Raw genomic sequence first — 19179 nt, forward strand, 5'->3', positions numbered from 1 at the left:
TACTCTCTCCTGAACAGAGCACTAGCGAGACTCAACAAGCTTGGCCAGCCACCACATGCGGTGTCTGCATTTGTACATGATTCTAGACCAAGGTTTTGTGCTACGTTTATGAGCTGGAACAAGCTCAAATGAAGCTTCAGGCTCGAGCTTACTCCTTCTGCACAGGCATTTAATTTTCACAGAAACTTAGTTTGTCATGTTATCGAAACCAGAGATAGCGGTTTATTACAATCCACAATGTCTGATTAGGTTCAAAACAGGCCAACTTCAACTCATGGGTTATGAAGCTGTCACGTTTAACTAACCAGAGTTTGTAGTAAACCACAATCTCTGGTTTTGGTTATGATAACAATTCTTGATTTTAAATCAAAGAATTCTTGAGCAGATAATCAAGTTTCAGAAGTTGTTTTCTGAGGAAACTGGTCAATATGGCCATTTCACTATGAGGCTTCTGGTATAAAGTGAAGATATATATTTTCATCCAGGGTCATTATTCAGGTCAGGGTTATTATGAGGACCACTGTAGCTTGTATTACTGTTGCGTTAACAAATCTGGATTGATGTTTATTAATGTTTATTTAATTATTTGTTTTTTATGATTGTAAACTGGAATATTATTGTTTTAATTTATTTATTGTAAACTGCCCTCGTGGCGGTTTAAAATAAGATAGAATAAAACACCAATAAAGAATTCCAGTGTGTTATAGCCACACACCACCTACAACTGACTCTCTTTGCTCATTCACAAGTCAGCATGCCTGCCCACAGAACTCAATTCCTTCACCTCCCTCCTGTAATGGAAATGAATGTAGTCATTTACCCAAAATATGAATAGGGAATTAGAAGACTCTGATTTTACTGACTCATCCTCCAAGTTACCCCCTTAAATGAAGAAATCAAGGGCCAGAGTCAGCTAAGGATTCTTATTCCAGGATACCAAATCATGTAAACGACCCAAACGAAGTTACTTACCAAGGCCAGAAAACCAGTCTTAGGAAGCAAATACTTGCATACCACATTTCCTTTCACTACCAATCTTCTAACCAGATGGAATTACCAAATATTATGCAGAGTTCAACACAAACACCAAAATGATATATAATGTATATTTAAGAAGGATGCTATTGGGTTCTCAAGATTTTCTTCACAGGGAAAAGAGCTAGAAACTCTGTTTCTTCAAATAATAGATGCTCTGATTCTCATGAATCAATAGCCTGTGAACCACTTGCATGTTTCATGGTGCAAGCTGCTAACACTTGCACAGGAGTCTCCTTGACACTTCTATTCCAACATTCCAAAGAGCAAACAGCTTGTTTAACCATACAATCTAAAGCGACAGGGCCAAAATGGGACTGACTTTCTCACAGGGGGTGCTGAACTCTCCCAACAAAAAAAAAATTGGATTCAAATGGAACAGTATGGAGGAAATTAGGCAACTGGGCCCCATTCTGATGGTACTGAGGACCACATACAAGAACAGAAAAGGAGTCCTTACCTAAACATTTAACCTCCCCAACTGCATAGGCAGAGGCTGCTCTGGGTTTGTTGGTAACAAGTGCAAGTTCTCCAAAATACTGTCCTTTCTGACATCGAGCAATCTCCACCTCCTGGTTTGCATCTTTGCCTGTGACGGTCTGCGTTAGAAACATAACACTTAGAAGGGAGTTCGGTTTATGGACATAAGATGACAATGAATGCATTCCCCTTCAAACCCTTCTGTGCAGTGATATCACTTGAACGCCCTGCCCTCTCAAATACATGGTTATCAGATTGAAGTATTGCAAGATACAGACACTTGTCCGTGGTGGTGCCCTCATTGTAAATTTCCCCCCTCAAAGAAGTGTGCCAGGCAGCATTGCCTATGTATTTTTAAAGTTGGTAAACACATTTTTTAAAAGAATGCCCTGAAGAATGAGGTTGTTCCAGCTATGACCTGTACAATGATCACTTAAAACAAAAGGGATTGACTTTTAAACTATTTATTTATTTCATTATTGTTTTATTCTGTGTTGGTAGCCACCCAGAAGACTGTGCAGTTATGGTTCGAAGATATAAATAAATGAATAAATAAAAATAGGTTCTTTAAGGGGAAGTACTGCTGTCAAAGGCAGGCTTTTGATGTTCTAGCATTCTATTTGTACAATGGTTCTCCCAGTTCTTATGCCTACCTACTCAAATCAAGTCTCACTTAACAGGAGGCTTTGGCCCCTCAAAAATGTCTCTGCAGCAGCATAATATGACGTTGGATTTCATTCACAAGCAGTAAGTATGCTGCTGAGAAGGCAAAGCGCTAAGATACTGAAAACTGCTTTTTTGTTGACTGCTTTCCACTACTTCTCCATTAGGAAATACAAGCATTTTGTTGACAGCCAGCATACATTGTGACTGTCAGCACATGGCATAATTTATACGAAAAGCTTTTGACATAGCAGCCCAGTGCAGATGTAATAGCAGGAATGGGACATGAGCTCATGCACACACTCCCTCCCCCTCCTCTCTGTCTGCATAAATTCTTTGTCCCTTCTCCTGCTAGCAGGCACAAGGTCACCACTGCACCAATGCTAACCACATTTGCTTTTCACCTAAGGGTGTGCACCATCCACAAGATTTGGTTCAGACACCTTTCAAAGCTTCAGAAAACAGATCAATTCCACTTGGACCTATTTGGAAGCTGCATGATTTGGGTCTAAATCTGAATCCTGATTTAGGAAAACCAAGCATTCATGCCTCCCTAATCGTTGTTGTTGTTATGTGCCTCCAAGTCGACCACGACTTATGGCGACCCTATCAATCAGCGACCTCCAAGAGCATCTGTTGTGAACCACCCGGTTCAGATCTTGTAAGTTCAGGTCTGTGGCTTCCTTTACGGAATCAATCCATCTCTTGTCTGGCCTTCTTTTTCTACTCCGTTCTGTTTTCCCCAGCATTGCTGTCTTTTCTAATGAATCATGTCTTCTCATGATGTGTCCAAAGTATGATAACCTCAGTTTCATAATTTTAGCTTCTAATGATAGTTCTGGTTTAATTTGTTCTAACACCCAATTATTTGTCTTTTTTTGCATTCCATGGTATCCGCAAAGTTCTCCTCCAACACCACATTTCAAATGAGTTGATTTTTCTCTTAACCACTTTTTTCACTGTCCAACTTTCACATCCATACATAGAGATCGGAAATACCATGGTCTGAATGATCCTGACTTTAGTGTTCAGTGATACATTTTGCATTTGAGGACCTTTTCTCTCACTGCTGCCCTCCCCAGTCTTAGCCTTCTTCTAATTTCTTGACTATTATCTCCCTTTTGGTTAATGACTGTGGCAAGGTATTGATAATCCTTGACAAGTTCAATGTCCTCATTGTCTACTTTAAAGTTATATAAATCTTCTGTTGTCATTACTTTAGTCTTTTTGACATTCAGCTGTAGTCCTGCTTTTGTGCTTTCCTCTAACTTTCATCAGCATTCGTTTCAAATCATTACTGGTTTCTGCTAGTAGTATGGTATTGTTGGCATATCTTAAATTATTGATATTTCTCCCTCCAATTTTCACACCTTCTTCATCTTGGTCCAATCCTGCTTTCTGTATGATATATTCTGCATATAGATTAAATAAATAGGGTGATAAAATACACCCCTGTCTCACACCCTTTACGATGGGGAACCAATCGGTTTCTCCATATTCTGTCCTTATAGTAACCTCTTGTCCAGAGTATAGGTTGCGCATCAGGAAAATCAGATGCTGTGGTACCTCCATTTCTTTTAAAGCATTCCATAGTTTTTCATGATCTACACAGGCAAAGGCTTTGCTGTAATCTATAAAGCACAGGATGATTTTCTTCTGAAATTCTTTGGTCTGTTTCATTAGCCAACGTATGTTTGCGGTTTGATCTCTGGTGCCTCTTCCCTTTCTAAATCCAGTTTGGACGTCTGGCATTTCTTGCTCCATATATGGTAAGAGCCTTTGTTGTAGAATCTTGAGCGTTACTTTACTTGCATGGGATATTAAGGGAATAGTTTGATAATTACTGCATTCCCTGGGATCCCCTTTCTTTGGAATTGTGATGTATACTGAACACTTCCAGTCTGTGGGCCATTGTTTAGTTTTCCATATTTCTTGACAGATTTTTGTCAAAATTGGGACAGATTCAGTCTCAGTAGCTTGTAGCAACTCTATTGGTATGCCATCTATTCCTGGTGATTTGTTTATTCCAAGAATTTTAAGAGCAGCTTTCACCTCACATTCTAAAATTTCTGATTCTTCGTCATATGGTTCCTCTGTGAATGAATCTGTCATCCCGGCATATCTTTTATAGAGTGCTTCAGTGTATTGCTTCCATCTTCCTTTTATTTCATCTCGGTCAGTCAGTGTGTTCCCCTGTTGTTTATTCAACATCCCTACTCTTGGTTTAAATTTCCCTTTCATTTCTCTAATCTTAGGAACAGGGCTCTTGTTCTACCCTTTTTGTTGTCCTCTTCTGTTTCTACACAGTAACTACTGTAATAGTTCTCTTTGTCCCTACGTACTAGTAGCTGTATTGTTGCATTTAGGGTTCTGGCTGTGTTTCCATCTCCTTTTGCTTTTGCTTTCCTTTTCTCTTTAACCATATTAAGAGTTTCTTCAGTCATCCATTGAGGTCTTTGTCTCTTTTTAACTAGAGGTATTGTCTTTTTGCATTCTTCCCTGATAACGTCTCTGACTTCATTCCATAGTTCTTCTAGTTCTCTGTCAACTAAGTTTAAAGCCTCAAACCTGTTCCTTATTTGATCTTTATATGTTTCTGGGATGTTATTTAAATTGTATTTTGGCATTATGATTGCTTTGATGTTCTTCTTTAGCTTTACTGTGATTTTTGATACGACCAGTTCATGATCTGTACCGCAGTCTGCTCCGGGTCTTGTTTTTGCAGAAAGTATGGAACTTCGCCATCTTCTGCAACCAATTACAGAATCAATTTGATTCCTATATTGACCATCTGGTGATGTCCATGTGTAGTCGTCTTTTCGGTTGCTCAAAAAATGTGTTTGCAAGAAACAAATTATTGGCTTCACAGAATTCACTAAGTCTTTCTCCTGCTTCATTTCTGTCTCCTAGGCCCCATTTCCCCACAATTCCTAATTCTTCTCTGTTCCCTACTTTTGCATTCCAGTCCCCCACGATTATCAGCACATCTTGTTTTGGTGTGTGATCAATTTCTTCCTATACTTCTGCGTAAAATCTCTCCAATTCCTCTTCTTCTGTGTTTGCCATTGGAGCATAGACTTGGATGATGGTTATGTTGATAGGTTTCCCATTTAATCTCATTGATATCACTCGCTCAGACCTTGCATTGTAGCTACTAACTGCTTTTGCTACATCACTTCTCATTATTAAAGCAACCCCATTTCTTCTTAATTTTGTAGTTGCCTGATTGAAAATGTCCCATTCCCATCCATTTTAGTTTGCTCACACCAAATATTGTAATGTTGATGCGTTCCATTTCTTGCTTGACAATTTCTAACTTTCTGTGGTTCATGCTTCTCACATTCCATGTTCCTATTGTATGCGTCGTACAATTCTGGACTCTCCTTTCGCATCTGTGTGCATCAGCCTCCGGGCTTCCATTTGGCTTTGACCCAGTTGCGCCATTAGACACAGCGCTACTCGTACTTGTCCTTTGTTCTTCCCCAGTAGCTCGGTGAGTGCCTTCTGACCTGAGGGTCTCATCTTCCATCACTATCTCGTGTTGCATTTTGGATACTCTGTTCATAGGGTTTTTGTGGTAAGAGATATTCAGAGGTGGTTTACCATTGCCTTCCTCTGAGGTTGGATGCATCTTAGTCTGGTGTTTCACCTTTGACCATTCCGCCTTGGGTGCCCCTGCTAGGAGTCTAGCCTCTTGGTCTAGACTCCTGACGGCATTGCTCTTAGCTTCTTCAACACTCTCAAACCCCCTCACCATGTTAAGGTGTGCATCCTAGAGGGGGCCCTAATCATTATTTGTGAGGAAATTTTAAAAAATGTTATAATCTTTTTTCTTTTTGACAGAATTAGATGAAATTTGGAGGAATATAAGTTGCATCTGGGTAGTGGTTTTCCTCCAACGGCAGCCTTTTACAGTTTTGGAATGGTTAAGAAAGGATTCAGTTAATCTCCCTTTTTGTTTTGCAACCAATTTGTATGAAAATAGTATACATCATAGAGATGCTCCTTGGAAAGAAACCTGCCAAATTTCAGAAGGATAGACGCAGGAGTTTTTTGTACTAGGCACCTTTAATGCTGATTGCAGGGAGGGGAGGAATTAAAAGGGATTACTTCCGTCTCTGGTTTTGAGGGCAATGATTTCAGTATGAAAATGGCATACCTTGAAGAAGTGTCCCTAAGAAAGTATCCTGCAAAATTTCAGGAGGATAGGTGCAGAGGCTAAACTAGGGAGTTATGATGAATGAATGGGGGGGAGGGGATGACAGCTTCAGCCTTGTGTTCTATGTTCAATTCAACTGGCATTAAAACTCACAGAAACTGTTTTGACAGGAATGGGTGCATGGACATGCAGTAGAGGTAGAAAGACAACATCCAGCATTTTCCAAGCAAGCATCACTCCCAGAACTAGCAAGAGCAGAACAGCAAGGCAATACATTATTTCAACATCCCCTCCTCAAAGGACAGTGATTGGAGAGCCCTGATAAAATAGCTCCTTCTGATTAGAAGCTAGACCCGTCAATAAGGGCTCTCTCCTCTTCCTCTAGTATTTTCCTTATATATCAGGCATAGGTAGAAAACGTTTGTGTCTGGCAAAACCCTTTTTCTGCACTGTTTTTTCAAAGTCCAAATCTCCGAATCATTTTGAGGGGGCCTGCTTTGATTCAGGGTGCTATGGAGAGATTTCAATTTGGTCAAGTCTCAAATCTTCCAAAACAGTCCACTTCAGTTTGGGATTTGTCTAATCTGATACATACCCCTACTTTTAAGTGGTTAGCAACCCCCAGTTAGTGCTAACCATGGTTAGTGCTGGTATAGCTGCAACACTACAACTAACACTGGCACCAACGCTGACAGTGGAGTTGAGGGATCTACACAGCTTGCAGAGGAGAGTGCACCTGATCTTTTAACTACCACTAAGAGAATAGCAGTATTGTATGTGAACCAGGCACATGGTTTGCGGGGTAGTGCACCTGATCTCTTAAGTACCACTAAGAGAACAGCAGTTTTGTATGTGAACCAGGCACATGGTGTCCTCTCGCTTATGAGATAGAGGATTTCTTCTCCAATGGGCAATCCACACATGACAGTTCCTATATATAGTGAGTACAATTCCAGACATGCCTTCCCCCTCCCCCCTGTACTAAAATGATTTCTGTAAGGTGAAACTGGTGAATCATGCCCTGTGTGACAATTGTGCAGGTGTTTATTTAATCACTGTCATTTATGTTTAGAAACTATTACATGGCAAATCCAGACACACAGAACAAAACAACATACGTGTGGAATTTCCACACTTAAATATAAATGTCTCATTCCTACATAGAGAACACTGCTGTGTAAGAATGATGTCCTCTATAGATTTGCCCTGATCTCTCCCTGTGAATAGGTAATGTACAATTTGAAGACATATTAACTGCTTCCTTAACAAACCACCTTCACAAATCCATGTCATGTGCAAGGTAACAGGGAACAAGCAGCAAGATACACGTATCTCACACCACATTTCACCAGTATCCAGACTGAGAATTCACCTGCAAAGTCAATTCTAGAAATGGAAAATGGCACAAACTAACACAGAACATAAGTAACCAAAGTCACAGGGAACGCAGAAGATAGAGAGCCAGTCTCTTCTTCCCATGGAAACAAATCTTTAGGCATAATTTGAAAAAATCTAGTCTTTTTTCTTTAAATATGTATACATAATGCCACAGAGGGATTCCTTACAGTGAAGAGTTTGATTTTTTTTTCAAGATTCTGCCTTATTTGAGTGGACAAATTTGTTTACATTATGACAACACTGTGAACAAGACAATTTGGAGTTACATGCCAGGACATTTCTCTAACCATGGCAGACTGTCAATTCACTTAGCTTTAAGCCCTTGCAGTGGGCTTGCTCGCAGCCTAATCTACTTTAAGCAGCCTAAGAATCTATCAACATCATTATACAACTGTTTCCCTGTGCCTTGCCCCTCCAAAAAAAATAACTGTAAGGTGTAACTACTTATCATAGAGAAATTCTGGAAAATCCTTGCTTTTTGTTATTTTATCTGGCCATTTTCCTTTGTATTTTTATATAGTAAATTCTACCGAATCTTCACCACAAACATATTCAAACTCACCTTGCTTTTAATCAAGATTTTTACTTCACCAGATTCTACAATGTAAAAGCTGTCTGCCTTATCACCCTGTGAAGACAAGAAGTTGTTTTCAGGTTTTCATTTTCTGAATATCTGTTCAACTCAGTGATGGGTGGGTGAGAAATTGTGTTTCATAAGTTTATTATTAACAATGAATGGTTGCCAACTGCAAATACAATATTTGGCAAGCGTAGCAGTTTCAAAGTTTTTAGCTTTTTTGTTTTAAACATAAGTAAAATGAACATATTCAATTATCTTTCCTAGGGCATCAAAAATCTACTGATGCAAATTGCCCTAATTTGCATAGGAAACATTTTGCAATCCAAAATTTTCTGGAAAACCCACATCACTGGTACAAACAACATATTCCAACCAGACTGTGTTAAGTATGGAATAGTTGATAGAAAAGGAAAAGAATGACACAGATGGAAAAGAAAAGATCCAGGGCTGTATGACAATCAAGTACATCAGAAGAACCTTAAAGTGCCAGAGCAACACTGGAAAGCTTTGGCCCGGAAAAGAAGGTGCACATAAATTGGCACAGTAATAGGAACTAGAACACTGGTCACCCTCAGGACTTATATTCACTTTACTTTTGAGATAATCAGAATATTTTAAAGAGCAGGCCTCTTAATAAGTGTGCTGTGAGCATTAATATAAAACTTGGCAAATGTCCCTTTAAAAATACGTTACAAAAATCAAAGCGTTACAGCTGCTTGAGATTGTTTTAATGGTGCACACTCCAAATTTTACTTGAATGCTCCCTTCACATTTGACAAGCACTTCACAGTTATTTTGTACTGTAACATTCATAACAGTGCAAGATGTAAAGAGATAAACAGCCTTAAGGCAACTTAACTGCCAAGCTATTTAACCTCCATATGAAATCACTGAGTGAGGTCATTCAGAGTTCTGGAATATGTCATCAGCAGCATACTGATGACACGCAGCTTGATTTCTCCTTTTCATCTGAAGCAGATATGATGGTAGATGTACTAAACCAGTGTCTGGCTGCTGTAGTGTACTGGGTAACAGCCAAGAAACTGAAGCTCAACCCAGATAAGGGAGACAAAGAAACATAGGAAGCTGCCTTATATTGAGTCAAATCATTGGTCCATCTAGTTCGGTATTGTCTACACTGACTGGCAGTAGCTGGTCAAGATTTCAGGTAAAGAATCTCTCCAAGACCTACCTGGAGATGTTGGGGATTGAACTTTTTGCCTACAAGGTAGGTAGTTCCTTGGTCTGGGAAGGTAACATGCAACCAGTTCTGAATGGGGCTTCACTATCACTAAAACATCAGATTCACTGCTTGTGGGTACTCTTGTATCCATCACTGTTGGTGAAGGCACAAGTGGTCTCTGTGGTGTAGAGTGCCTTCTATATGCTTCGGCTGTGACCCTATTTAGATAGGGATGACCTGGTTTCAGCAGGTTATGCTCAGGAAACCTCTGCTGCAAGATGTTATATTGCAAACTACAGCTTGTGCAAATTCTGTGGCCACATTATTAATGGGGACCAGGTGATCTGAACATGCAACACAAATTCTGTCCTGGCTCTTCTGGCTGTCCATTCATTTCCAAGTGTGCTAATTTTAACCTACAAAGCCTTACATCGCTCGGGACTCAACTTGTGCATTGCCTTTCCCCATACAAAAGCACTCAGAGCCTAAGATAGCCATTAAAGGCCCTTCTTTGTGTGCCCCCTTTCAGAAGTCTGGAAGAGGGCAGCAAAAGTTTTTTTCCAGTGGCAGCCCCCCACCTGGGGAAAGCATTCCCCAGGAAGGCTTGCCTGCTTCTGATGCTGACATATTTTTGGTGCCAGGTGAAGATACTTTTACTGTTGTGATTTTTACTGCCATATTAGCTGGAATTTTTGGTGATTGTGTGCTGTGTGTGGAGAAGGTTTTATTTGATTATTACTTATTATTAGTGGACAATCACTTTTAGTATGTTATTACTGATATTAAATGCTGCATTTGTATTGTATTTTATTGCTGTAAGTCACTTTGAGACTTCTGTAGAAAGTGACACGTAAAATATATACACATCAAGCCCCCTCTTGTGAGGATTCCAAATCGCTTCAAGCCAGCTGTCTAAGGATAGCAGTCAGGAACAGAAACAGCCCCGTCCTACTGACCTAGGTATTATCTGCTTCAGTCCCAAATTATGTCCAGGTGTATGCACGGACACATATGCACATATACACACTTCCAGGGACGGTTCACTTTTAGCCGAAGCCAAGACTTCCAGAACCTGAGTAGACATCAGGTTTTGTCCTGTCCTGTCTTTTATTCTTAGACAAAAGAACTATGTGGGGAAGCCTGACCCTGTTGAGACTGTGAACAACTTTTTTCAAATATGTTTATATGTAAAGAAAACTTAAATAATGGGAAGGAAACAAAGTCTTAATTGACTTAGTTATGGAAAATTCTATAAAATCCAGCATTTTTAGTTCTTTCTGCTTTCATAAAAAAAATTACATTAGACTTCTGGCTCATAAGTAAAATTATATTTTAATCAATAAATATGCATAAATAGGTATTATCAGTTAACAACAGTTCATGCTAATAATGAAATCAAGCTAAACTATCCATTATGACTCGAGTATGTTGTGGAAGAATGGTATCTACATACCTGACAAATGATACGTTCCCCATCTTGAAATGTTTTCTCCCCTATTACGTCAACAATTTTCATTCGTTCTGAAAGCTGCAAGAGAAAGAGAAAATGAATTCCACCTATCATAATCCTTCCTCTGGCATAACCTAACCAAATCCCATAACAAAGTGACAGACGTGTCCACGCTGATATATGTGAAGAGTGTCACATGCTATTTTAACTTTGCCCAAACCAGCATTGCACTTTATTACCAAGAAGCTGCTGGCCCATCCACTGCTTTTGTCAGCTGCATCTGCCCCCAACCCACTCCTTCCACTGGGGAAGGGGCAGAGAAAACAGTCTATTTCTCCTCCATTCCTCACAAAACATGAAACTGGAAGAAGTAATTGATGCCTGTTGCTACTTACAGTACACCAAGAGAAACAGCAGCGACAACCACAAAAGTGTCATGTTAATCTGCATGTAGAGCTCTCTGCCTTCATTTTTAATGAGTAACCAGAAAGGGGACAGGGAGGAGCAAGCATGCAGCCAATGGTGACAGCATTCTGACACAGCCTGCCAGCTCAGGTCAGCACTTGGAAGGTTCCATGTGTGGTTGAACAGTTTCCCTTTGGATGCTCTTTAATGTTAGAGAGAGAGAGAGAGAGAGAGAGAGAGAGAGTCTCACAAAGCCTGGGACAATTTGTCCCTCAGGTCCTCATCCAGGGAGAAGTATCCAAACAAGTAGCTATGCTGATCTAAATGGCTAATGCAGAAATGCAGCACAGCTCTAAAGTAGCAGCTGTCACAGGTCCCTTCCTACCTGGCAGGCTCAGCCATCTGCTAAATTTTTACAATGCTGAAAAGGTATCTGCAATAGTACCCTTAAAGGTAATTTAACAATTCTTTATGGATTGCCTCCAACAAAAGACTTTACCTCCAGTGACTTAAGAAGGGGCACTGACTCAACAAATAGTTCATATGTCTTCCTTTTCTTTGCATTGTTTTTCAGGATAATTCTTCTGAATGTCACTCGATCCTTTAAGAAACAGCGTGTAAAAAAGTAGGTTACTTCCCTTGACAACTTCTACATGAGTAGTCAAACAAGGTCCACATCAACAGGAATAAGAGACCCACCCATGTAAAGTTATAATTATGTTTCAGTTATTTGTAGTATCATTCTTCAAGTCAGTGGCAGTATACTAGCTTCTGAAATACCCTCAGTAATAGTAACATTGGAAGGGAAATGGCTGGGGGAGAGGAGAGGTGCAAAAATGGTTGTTTCCTGTTTCCTCCATATGCCCTTATATCTGATGAAGAGAATACAGTTAAGAAGCTGGCTGTTGAGAATGAACAAACATTTATTTAGGCAAGGAATGCTGCCAACTAGTTTATTGTGGGATGAGGTTTTCGGAAGCAATAGCTTGCCCAACTGATGCAAACCCAAACTAGGCAATTAAATACAGAAAGATTAGGCCGCGAGAAACCTCAACCGATTTCACTTCCCTTTGTGCTGTTATAGGACTGACTACCTTTCCGGAAGTTACCTTTAACCTTCACAGAGGTTCATACATCACTAAAAATGAAATAAAAGGAAAAGAAAAACCGATATACTCTTACACACCAGCTTGCCCCACAAATCACCAAGAAAGCTTTGCTGAGCAAAACTGCAGCTTATCCTTGACTACTAAAACCAGGACTCAGTAGTCAGTCCCAGGATATTTTTTGGGGAAAGCAGGAAGTTTGTAAACTGTGCAGGGACCAAAGCAGCTTAAACACTTTTCCTATCCAGTAGTTCTGACAGCTACTGGCATGGAAAATAATGGGCAGGCAGAGCACTGATCCAATGAACTCTTATGTTCACTTTCACCTACAGGTAAGAGTCTACATTAGTTTTGCCAACCTGGTGCCCCCCAGGTGCTGTGACCAGAACTTCCATCAGCCCAGCAGGTATAGTTGTAGAATGCTGGGGCAACTGGGAGTTGTGCAAAGTGAACACAAATGGTGTGATAAGGATTGGTTACTGAAGATGTCTTGGGAGGCCTAATATGTGTCCACAGACAAATCCCTCAAAGTAGCTTAATATTGTACAGCTCCATCCTCACAGGAAATAGATGCCACAAGTTTAATGAGTTGTTTTTAAATTCTACAGGCATTATTAGTAGTATAATTTTAGTGGTTACATCAATAAACTTTCCTGCATCCATTAGTATAATGCCTTAGACAAGATTCAAAGGAGGAAGACGCTGCTGTGAAAGCTCAGTATTCTCAGGACCAACTCTTCTGCAAATGCACATAAGGCAGTTCAGTTTAAGATGACATCTTACAATGTTATAAAAGCAATACAACAGGAAAAAGGGGGCAGAAAAGGAAGAGGGAATTCAAGTCCAGCCATCCACTGTATAGGAGGAGTATGCTGGGAGACCAGGAGCCAAATGCCAGGTGACAGAATAAGGGAGGGGGCATCACTGTCTCTCCTCCCCCTCAGATGCAGCTAGGTGGAACAGCAGATGGAGACAGCTAGGAGGGAGAGATCCTCAATGTACATCTTCTGATATACTTTTGTAAGCATCACGCTTACAAAAGGCGAAGGGCTGTAGTGACCCCTGTGGGAGGGAGGGGGAACTTTAGTGATGGTAGGTGGGGCTGGCGAGCAAAGCGAGCAGAGGTGGCTGCCCTTAATTAGGGATAAAAATCAAACGAGAACCCTGAATCACATGCTTATCATCTCTGCCTTAACTTCTTGTCCTTTGCATGTTTTAAAAACATTTTATGTATACCACTTAGAAATCTTGGAAATCAAGCCTTATATAAATAGCTAAAACAAACTCCTCCTCTGTACAAAACAAAGGAGAAGACCAGCTCAGCCCTGCTTTCCTAGTTACTAGTAACTACATTAAAAGGAAGAGGCACACAAACCATGGAAGTGGAGCCCTGAAAAATTGTCTAAAAATAGAAAGGAGGAAAATTATTCTGAAAATGTTCAGCCTCTGAAGCAAAATCATTTCTTGGATAAAGATCAGGAAGAGTGTTGAAGTATGTCTGGAAAATATGAGTACATCTGGAGTTGGAGTGACCCTCCATCAATATGGAATCTTTCCAGAAGCAGCACACTCTATACTGGAGCAAGAAGGGCTGGTATCTGTAATGGTTGTGCAAGAACTACAGAAAGCAGTAATCTAGTCTCCCATTTCTGTCGGCACAGGTTTGCAATGCCGCTCATTCTTAATGGTGTGCATATGGCAGAGGAGGTAGAAGAGAAGCTGTCATTCAAGAGTGCCCCCAGGGCGCTAATAAGCAGCTGTGAGACAAAGTAAGGTAATTGAGAGTGCTGTTGTAAGGTGACGGCAGCATTACAGAGAAAGGAAAGGAACAATGGAGAGAATCTCTGGGAAGCTGAAAGTGATGTACATAATCCAATGGAAACAGAATTATGTCCAAGAAAAGCCAGGTCCAAGGCATGAGTAGTAGTTCACATTTCTCTCCAACATTTTGGTCACTCGTTGATTGTCAAAGGGTTTCACAAGCGACATTATGCATTTGAAAAAGTAATGAAATGTTGTATTTCATGTTACTGTTCTCTGATCGGTACCAAATATTTACCAAACAGTACCTGAATGGACATTTTCAACTAGCAGCAAGGAAAGGGATGGCAAATGACCAAGCCCAGTGTGGAGGATGCACAAGCATACTGATGTACAATGTTTGATCAAAGTCATCTCTATCAGATGGATTTAATACTGGTTGCCATGGAGCCTGGTGGATACAGTGTACATACATATAATGCATGGAACTTCAAAGGGTTCTATGACGTCAGAGTAACTAAGGCATATTATTACAGGTGACTTTGAAGTGTTCTGAGATTAGCAGCTGCACAAATATTATAGATTAGTGCTTGAAGGAAGGTTCCTCATTTTGTAAACATATCCCAGAAAAAGCAGTAACACTATCAGACAGCTTTGGAGCTCTTTGCACTCCCTCTTGTGGAGAAAAGAGTTTATAAAGGCTTTTTCCATCTCTATGTGTAGATATCCCAAAGCAGATGTGCAAGAGCCAATTGTCTACTGGAACCAAATAACTTGCATGTTTAATACTGGCAGGGTTCTAAGAACCACACTGCTAGTTTGGCATGCCAAGGGAGATTTGGCTTGTGTTTCTTGAACAGCAGTCCCTCAAGCTGCATGGCAAACAGCTTTTGAAAATGAGGCTTTCAAAAGCCTCATGCAATATAGCATAAAAAAAAATCTCTAGGCATGCAAGTTTAGCAAACATCCCCTAAGCAATATTACCCACCTTGTTTTTCATATGCTGTCTTGGGCAACATTTGCTGGGAAAAAAACAATTCAATGAAATAAAAGGGTTTTTTTGAGCCAGCACTCAGTACAGTCATTCTGTCTCCATTCCACTTGGTGTGGGCAAGGAAATGGACTAATGTTTAGGAGACAGCCAACCAATAAAGCAAAATCTCTCATAAAGGAAGTTACTATCCAGTACAGAGTGCCTCTAGTAAAGAAAATATTTCCCAGGAATGATTTCTGTGCAGTCACGGCATAACTAGCTTAATGGTTAAATGGTCATGGCCTCAGTAGGTCTAATACACACAATTTTGAGATTATAATAGCAAGCCCTGCCAAAACTAGGAATAACATAATGCCATAGGGAGGGGTGGGGAGAGGAAAAAGCAACAGCTGATAAACCTAATGCCTAGAACTGTATAAAAACAAACAAAATTAGGGGAATTCCCCCCACCCCCACGCTGACCAAACAAAGGAACTTACCAATCCCCAAAGGGCTCCTTCTGTTGTGGCAACAATTGTTGCAGCTCTAGGAGTGTTGTACATCAAGGCCAGTTCCCCAAAACTGCCATGATTATCGTAGCGTCCAACACAGCGAGTTTGGCCATCTCGTGATACAAAAATATCATACAATCCCCTAGAATGATGGAAAAACAAACAGCCTGGGCATTAGACAAAATCTAAACACTGCTAATAAAAACTCAACTTTGGCAAAAACACAAGCAAGGAATGAAGTAAGATAGTTTCCAAATCTCTCCTCTGTGGTTTGAAGAGAACACACCCTGCCAACATATATCCTGATCTGCCTTCAAAATAACTTGGTTATTTCCTTTCTACTGTGTTGGTCTTTATTTGGAATTCTTTTTTCCCCAAAAGTGCTATATAGGTTTACAGTTTGAAAACTATTGTACCAGCTTTTTTTACATATTGCTCCCAGAACAATATTCTGAAGTGGGTCACTGTTGTTCCTATTTTCCAGATGGACATATTTAGCCAAAGAAAAACATTATTTGTTCAGAAGGCACCCACTAAGAGAACAGTTGAGGTGGGATCTGAACTGATGTACCTCAGTTCTAGCTGTGCACTATCCTGTGGAGCACACATCAGCTTCACAAAGGCGGAAAGCACAGGCCCTTTTCAATGCCACTAACAGCTGCAATCCCCCTCTAGGATGCACACCTTAACGTACTGAGAGGGTTTGAGAGTGTTGAAGAAGATGAGAGTAATGTCATCAGGAGTCTAGATCAAGAGGCTAGACTCCTAGCAGAGGCACCCAAGGTGGAATGGTCAAAGCTGAGACACCAGACTAAGATGCATCCAGACTCAGAGGAAGGCAATGGTAAACCACCTCTGAATACCTCTTACCATGGAAACCCTATGAACAGAGTATCCAAAATGCAACACGAGATAGTGCTGGAAGACGAGACCCCCAGGTCAGAAGGCACTCACCGAGCTACTGGGGAAGAACAAAGGACAAATACAAGTAGTGCTGGGTCAAAGCCGAAAGAAAGCCCAGAGGTTGATGTGCACAGATGCAAAAGGAGAGTCTGGAGTTGTACGACGCACACAACAGGAACATGGTATGTGAGAAGCATGAACCAGGGAAAGTTAGAAATCGTCAAGCAAGAAATGGAGCATATCAACATTACAATACTTGGCGTGAGTGAATTAAAATGGACAGAAATGGGACATTTTCAATCAGGCAACTACAAAATATTTTATGCAGGAAATGAGAAATTAAGAAGAAATGGGGTTGCTTTAATAGTGAGATGTGATGTAGCAAAAACAATTAAGAGCTATAACGCAAGGTCTGAGCGAGTGATATCAATGAGATTTAATGGGAAACCTATTAACCTAACCATCATCCAAGTCTACACTCCAATGGCAAATGGAGAGGAGGAGGAACTGGAGAGATTTTATGCAGAAGTAGAGAAAGAAATTGATCACACATCAAAACAAGATGTGCTGATAACCATGGGGGACTGGAATGCAAAAGTAGGGAACCGAGAAGAACTACTAATTGTAGGGAAATGGGGCATAGGAGATAGAAATGAAGCAGGAGAGAGACTTATCAAATTCTGTGAAACCAATACTTTGTTTCTTGCAAACACATTTTTTGAGCAACCGAAAAGATGACTGTACACATGGACATCATCAGATGGTCAATATAGGAATCAAATTGATTCTGTAATTGGTTGCAGAAGATGGAGAAGTTCCATACTTTCTGCAAAAACAAGACCCAGAGCAGACTGCGGTACAGATCATGAACTGGTCGTATCGAAAATCACAGTAAAGCTAAAGAAGAACATCAAAGCAATCATAATGCCAAAATACAATTTAAATAACATCCCAGAAACATATAAAGATCAAATAAGGAACAGGTTTGAGGCTTTAAAATTAGTTGACAGAGAACCAGAAGAACTATGGAATGAAGTCAGAGACGTTATCAGGGAAGAATGCAAAAAGACAATACCTCTAGTTAAAAAGAGACAAAGACCTCAATGGATGACTGAAGAAACTCTTAAAATGGTTAAAGAGAAAAGGAAAACAAAAACAAAAGGAGATAGAAACACAGTCAGAACCCTAAATGCAACAATGCAGCTACTAGTACTATTACGTAGTTACTGTATAGAAATAGAAGAGGACAACAAAAAGGGTAGAACAAGAGCACTGTCCCAAAGATTAGAGAAATGAAAGGGAAATTTAAACCAAGAGTAGGGATGCTGAATAAACAACAGGGGAACACACTGACTGACCGAGATGAAATAAAAGGAAGATGGAAGCAATACACTGAAGCACTCTATATAAGAGATGCTAGGATGACAGATTCATTCACGGCAAACTGTATGATGAAGAACCAGAACTTTTAGAACATGAGGTGAAAGCTGCTCTTAAAATACTTGGAAGAAACAAATCACCAGGAACAGATGGCAGACCAATAGAGTTGCTACAAGCTACTGAGACTGAATCTGTCCCAATTTTGACAAAAATTTGTAAACAAATATGGAAAACTAAACAATGGCCCACAGACTGGAAGCGTTCCATATAGCTCCCAATTCCAAAGAAAGGGGATCCCAGGGAATGCAGTAATTATCAAACTATTCCCTTAATATGCCATGTAAATAAAGTAATCCTCAAGATTCTACAACAAAGGCTCTTACCATATATGGAGCAAGAAATGCCAGACATCTAAGCTGGATTTAGAAAGGAAAGAGGCAACAGAGATCATACCGCAAACATACACTGGATAATGGAACGGACCAAGGAATTTCAGAAGGAAATCACCCTGTGCTTTATAATTACAGCAAAGCCTTTGATTGTGTAGATCATGAAACACTATAGACACACTTGGAGGAAACGGATTATTTAGATCCATACCAATCGGGTTTCAGGACTGGTCATGGAACGGAAACAGCCTTGGTCGCTCTGGTAGATGATATGAGGAGGGCATTGGATAGGGGTGAATACACCTACCTTGTCCTCCTGGACCTCTCAGCGGCCTTCGATACCGTTGACCACGGTATCCTTTTAAATCGCCTAGAGGGATTAGGAATAGGAGGCACTGTCTTGCAGTGGTTCCGTTCCTATCTCTCGGATAGGCAGCAATGGGTGGCATTGGGAGATGAGGTTTCAGACCCTTGGCCTCTTCACTGTGGAGTGCCACAGGGTTCTATCCTCTCTTCCATGCTATTCAACATCTATGTGAAACCGCTGGGAGCAATCATCAGGAGTTTTGGGTTGCAGTGCCATCAGTACGCAGATGACACTCAGCTCTATCTCTCCTTTAAATCCTCACCGGAGTTGGCTGTGAACACCATGTCCAAGTGCCTGAAATCTGTAAGTGGATGGATGGGAGAGAATAGGCTGAAACTGAACCCCAACAAGACTGAGGTATTACTTGTGGGAGATAGAAGGAAATTAGGAATTACTGACCTGATGCTTGATGGGGTAAGTTTACCCCTGAAGGAC

At 40.5% G+C, this 19179-nt stretch overlaps 1 protein-coding gene across 1 annotated transcript in view; it reads right to left on the bottom strand.

Annotated features, from left to right (window-relative positions):
* Positions 1–19179, bottom strand: part of PRKAR2A (protein kinase cAMP-dependent type II regulatory subunit alpha) — a 129699-nt gene that overhangs the window by 6238 nt on the left and 104282 nt on the right. The window contains exons 6-10 of the mRNA XM_061618788.1: positions 15694–15847; positions 11853–11954; positions 10952–11026; positions 8298–8363; positions 1496–1634 (exon numbers count right to left, since the gene is read on the bottom strand). Coding sequence (XP_061474772.1) covers positions 1496–1634; positions 8298–8363; positions 10952–11026; positions 11853–11954; positions 15694–15847 — 536 coding nt within the window. The remainder of the gene's footprint in view (positions 1–1495; positions 1635–8297; positions 8364–10951; positions 11027–11852; positions 11955–15693; positions 15848–19179) is intronic.

This window comes from Rhineura floridana, chromosome 3 (assembly GCF_030035675.1).
Source record: "Rhineura floridana isolate rRhiFlo1 chromosome 3, rRhiFlo1.hap2, whole genome shotgun sequence".
Lineage (NCBI taxonomy): Eukaryota > Metazoa > Chordata > Lepidosauria > Squamata > Rhineuridae > Rhineura > Rhineura floridana.